At 40.6% G+C, this 4,050-nt stretch overlaps 1 protein-coding gene across 1 annotated transcript; it reads left to right on the top strand.

The window, feature by feature from the left end:
- LOC137722638 (putative linoleate 9S-lipoxygenase 5) lies at nucleotides 1-4,050 on the top strand. The gene is made up of 8 exons (XM_068461686.2): nucleotides 1-529; nucleotides 755-1,044; nucleotides 1,241-1,481; nucleotides 1,567-1,902; nucleotides 2,016-2,101; nucleotides 2,236-2,651; nucleotides 2,743-3,006; nucleotides 3,160-4,050. The coding sequence occupies exons 1-8, from the start codon at nucleotides 154-156 to the stop codon at nucleotides 3,911-3,913; spliced, it is 2,763 nt and encodes a 920-aa protein (XP_068317787.2). The 5' UTR covers nucleotides 1-153; the 3' UTR covers nucleotides 3,914-4,050.

The raw sequence follows: 4,050 nt of genomic DNA, 5'->3' as shown, positions 1-4,050 counted from the left end.
ACACACACATACAGACATTGAACAGTGAACTCACAGATCCCATAAATATACCACAATCACACATCCTTCTCTCACATTCTTCTCACTGAGTAAAAAGTTCAGACCTTCTACATATTTTCGACTTATAATTTTTAGTTCTTGAAGCAGACAAAGATGCTGCACTGCAAGTATCTCAATCCTTTGAGCTTCAAGACAACATCCAACACACCAGTTCTGTTGCCTATGAGTGCTATGAAATTGCCTGGTTTCTGGTCGATGACCGATGTCACGAGATCTCCTCGAACGTTGACTTCATCTTCGGCAGCTGCCAAGGCATCCCAGAACACCACTACCGTTGATGATCCACGCCTCAGAGAAATGGAGAAAAAGAAAACCGAAACTGAGGCCGGTCGCGAGGGCAAGAAGATCAAAGGAAGAGTGGTGTTGATGAAGAAGAATTTTCTCGGCTTTAATGACCTTAAAGCGTCGGTTCTTGATCGTGTGCACGAGCTGTTTCGCAAAGGGGTTTCGTTGCGGCTCATTAGTTCTGGTGAGAATACAACTTTGTTCTTTTAGTTTACTTCTTCATTACAAGTATCTGTGAGTAACATTGTTGAGTAAGTATGTAATCTGTTTAAGAATGCTGCATTACATTTTCATACCAAACCCTGAAAAGAGAAAACAGAACTTCTCGATTTTAAACAACGAAAAAAGCACAGTTTCTAGGTCTTATAGCCGAACTTTTTGAGTCTTTGAATTAGATCTGTTTTTGTAGAAACTGAATTGCAAGGAGAAGTTGGAAAGGCAGCGTATTTGGAAAATTGGGTTAGCACAATCACACCTTTAATAGCAGAGGAGATTACATTTGACGTTAGTTTCGATTGGGATAAGAAGATTGGAGTCCCAGGAGCACTCATAATTAGAAATGAGCATCACAGTGAGTTCTACTTGAAGTCTGTCACACTTGAAGATGTTCCTGGCGAAGATCGTGTCCACTTTGTTTGCAATTCATGGGTCTACCCAGCTAAAAAGTACCAAAAAGACCGTGTTTTCTTTGCAAACAAGGTAAACAAATTATGGGATGAAAGCATGCAGTTCTAACTTCAAATCCAATTTAAGAATCACTGTATATTTCTGTGCGACGACATAGTCATGTAGTTGTATCTCATGCTAAAAATACTGAAAACCGTCATTTCAATTGTGCGCCAGTTTGGGGTAATGTGTGCAAAAAGTAACAGATTGACTTGTGTATTTTGTGCAGACATATCTTTCAGGTGACACACCTGAGACATTAAAGAAATTTAGAGAAGAAGAGCTAGAAAACTTGAGAGGAGATAATGAAATAAGAGAGCTCAAGGAATGGGACAGGGTCTATGGCTATGCCTACTACAATAATTTGGGGAATCCAGACAAGAGTCAGGAGTATGTGCGTCCAGTTCTTGGAGGGCCTATTAATCCTTATCCTCGCAGGGGAAGAACAGGAAGACGACCAACAAAAAAAGGTTAGTCAATAAGAGTTCAGTTTTCCAGTCACTGCTCAACTTCGTGTTAATTATTTTCTGTCATTCACGGATGTTGTCTTTATAGATTGCGACACTGAGAGCCGGCTAAACTTTTTTATGAGCTTGTATGTATATGTTCCAAGAGATGAACAATTCGGTTCCATAAAGATGTCAGACTTGCTTGCTTACGCCCTGAAATCTCTAGCTCAGTTCCTTAAACCTTGGCTAGCTTCTCAACTTGGTGGGAAGAAGGAGTTCGGAAACTTTCAAGACGTACTCAAACTCTATAAAGGAGGAATAGAGTTGCCTGATGGTTTGGTTAAATTTATTAGAAATAGGATACCTGCAGAGATGGTCAAGGAACTTTTTCGAACAGATGGCGAAAAATTCCCCAAATTCCCAATGCCTCAAGTGATCAATGGTAAATAGAATGTAGCATATATTGGTTACATCTAAAATCTTTCCATTTTATGTGCCTTCACATGCCGGCTGCTTTCTTTTACCTGACTGGGGTCTCTAAATGATTTGTATTAGAGGATGATTCAGCATGGAGAACGGATGAAGAATTCGCAAGAGAAATGCTGGCTGGAGTAAATCCTGTGGCCATACGTCGTCTCAAAGTAATCTTAAGCTTTAATGATATAATGTCTACGTTTTTCATAGAGAAAATTGAACACTAGAGAAGATACATTAACATGAATTATCTACTCTCACTTGTCAGCGTGAATCGTTACTAATTCTGAATAAACTGCAGGAATTTCCACCTGTTAGCAAGCTTGACCAAAAACTATATGGGGATCAAACTAGTAAGATAAACAGAGAACACATAGAACATAACTTAAATGGACTCAGCATAGATGAGGCAATCAAGAACAACAAGCTATTCATATTAGACCACCATGATACATTGATGCCGTACCTGAGGCATATAATAAATGAAACTTCCACCAAAATATATGCAAGCAGAACCCTCCTCTTCTTACAAAATGATGGGACTTTGAAGCCATTAGCTATTGAACTAAGCTGGCCGCATGACAACGGAGATCAATTTGGCTGCGAAAGCGAAGTCTATACTCCCTCTAGCCAAGGCGTCGAGAGTGCCATTTGGCAACATGCTAAAACTTATGTCGCTGTAAATGACTCCGGTTTTCATAGCCTCGTCAGCCACTGGTATAACACTGTCATAGAAATCCTAGCAAACAATTTCGTGACAATTTTTTTGTTCTGAATGCATCTTGAGTATGTTCTTGTTTTGTTGCAGGTTGAGAACACATGCAGTGATTGAGCCATTTGTCATAGCAACAAATAGGCAGTTGAGCGTGCTTCACCCGATTCACAAACTTCTGCATCCTCACTTTCACGACACAATGTATGTAAATGCAGTCGCTAGACAGATTCTTGTTAATGCCGGTGGACTCCTAGAAAAAACAGTCTTTCCTGAAAAGTTTTCAATGGAATGGTCATCTGCGATATATAAGAACTGGATTTTTCCTGAACAAGCGCTTCCTGTGGATCTGATCAAAAGGTAAAATCTAATGGATAGTAACATCTATAGTTCAATGAATTTTGGGACAAAGTTACAGGAAGTAAGAGCTAAGAGACAATGTCATAGGTAAAAATTAACAAGAATGTTGAAAGCATTGATGGTAATTAAGTTTCTACCCTTTGCTTTGTTCAGAGGGATGGCAGTTGAAGATCCAAGCTCACCACACGGCGTGCGGTTACTGGTTGAAGACTATCCATATGCTGCAGATGGTCTTGAGGTATGGTCTGCAATAAAAACATGGGTTAAAGACTATTGCTCCTTCTACTATAAAACTGACAAGGCAGTTCAAATGGACACTGAACTCAAGTCCTGGTGGAAGGAACTCCGCGAGGAAGGTCATGGCGACAAGAAAGATGAGCCATGGTGGCCTAAAATGCAGACGCGTGATGAGTTGATAGAATCATGCACCACTATCATATGGATTGCTTCAGCTCTTCATGCAGCAGTTAACTATGGCCAGTATCCTTATGGTGGATACTTCCCAAACCGACCAAGCATAAGCCGGCGTTTCATGCCAAAAGAAGGCACTCCGGAGTATAAAGAGCTCAAGACAAACCCTAAAAAGGTATTCTTGGAAACGTTTGCACCTCACCTGCAGACACTTCTTGGCATGGCCGTAATAGAAGTCTTATCAAGGCACCCGGCTGATGAGGTTTATCTCGGGAGGAGAGATACCGTGGCATGGACAACGGACGCAGACATACTGCAAGCTTCTGAGAATTTTAGAAAGAAGTTGGAAGAAATTGAGGAAAAAATCAGAAATAAGAACAACCATGAGAAACTGAAAAACCGGATTGGGCCGGCGAAGGTCCCGTACACTTTGATGTATCCTTCCAGTGAGGCTGGACTCACTGGCAAGGGAATTCCCAACAGTGTCTCAATCTAATGCTTCTTTAATTGCAGACGCATGTGTAGTCACATTAGCTAAAGTATGTGTGCTCCCAGTCTCACTTATGCCTCAAATTCAAATCCCTTTTTCCGCAGTATAAATAAATTTCAAGTATATTGCTTGTATCCAAAAAA

The sequence above is a fragment of the Pyrus communis genome, chromosome 4 (genome assembly GCF_041283825.1).
Source record: "Pyrus communis isolate YQ-2024b chromosome 4, ASM4128382v1, whole genome shotgun sequence".
In the NCBI taxonomy this organism is placed as follows: Eukaryota; Viridiplantae; Streptophyta; class Magnoliopsida; order Rosales; family Rosaceae; genus Pyrus; species Pyrus communis.
The sequence above is the reverse complement of the archived record's forward strand: the minus strand, read 5'-3'. Positions and strand labels throughout refer to the sequence as shown.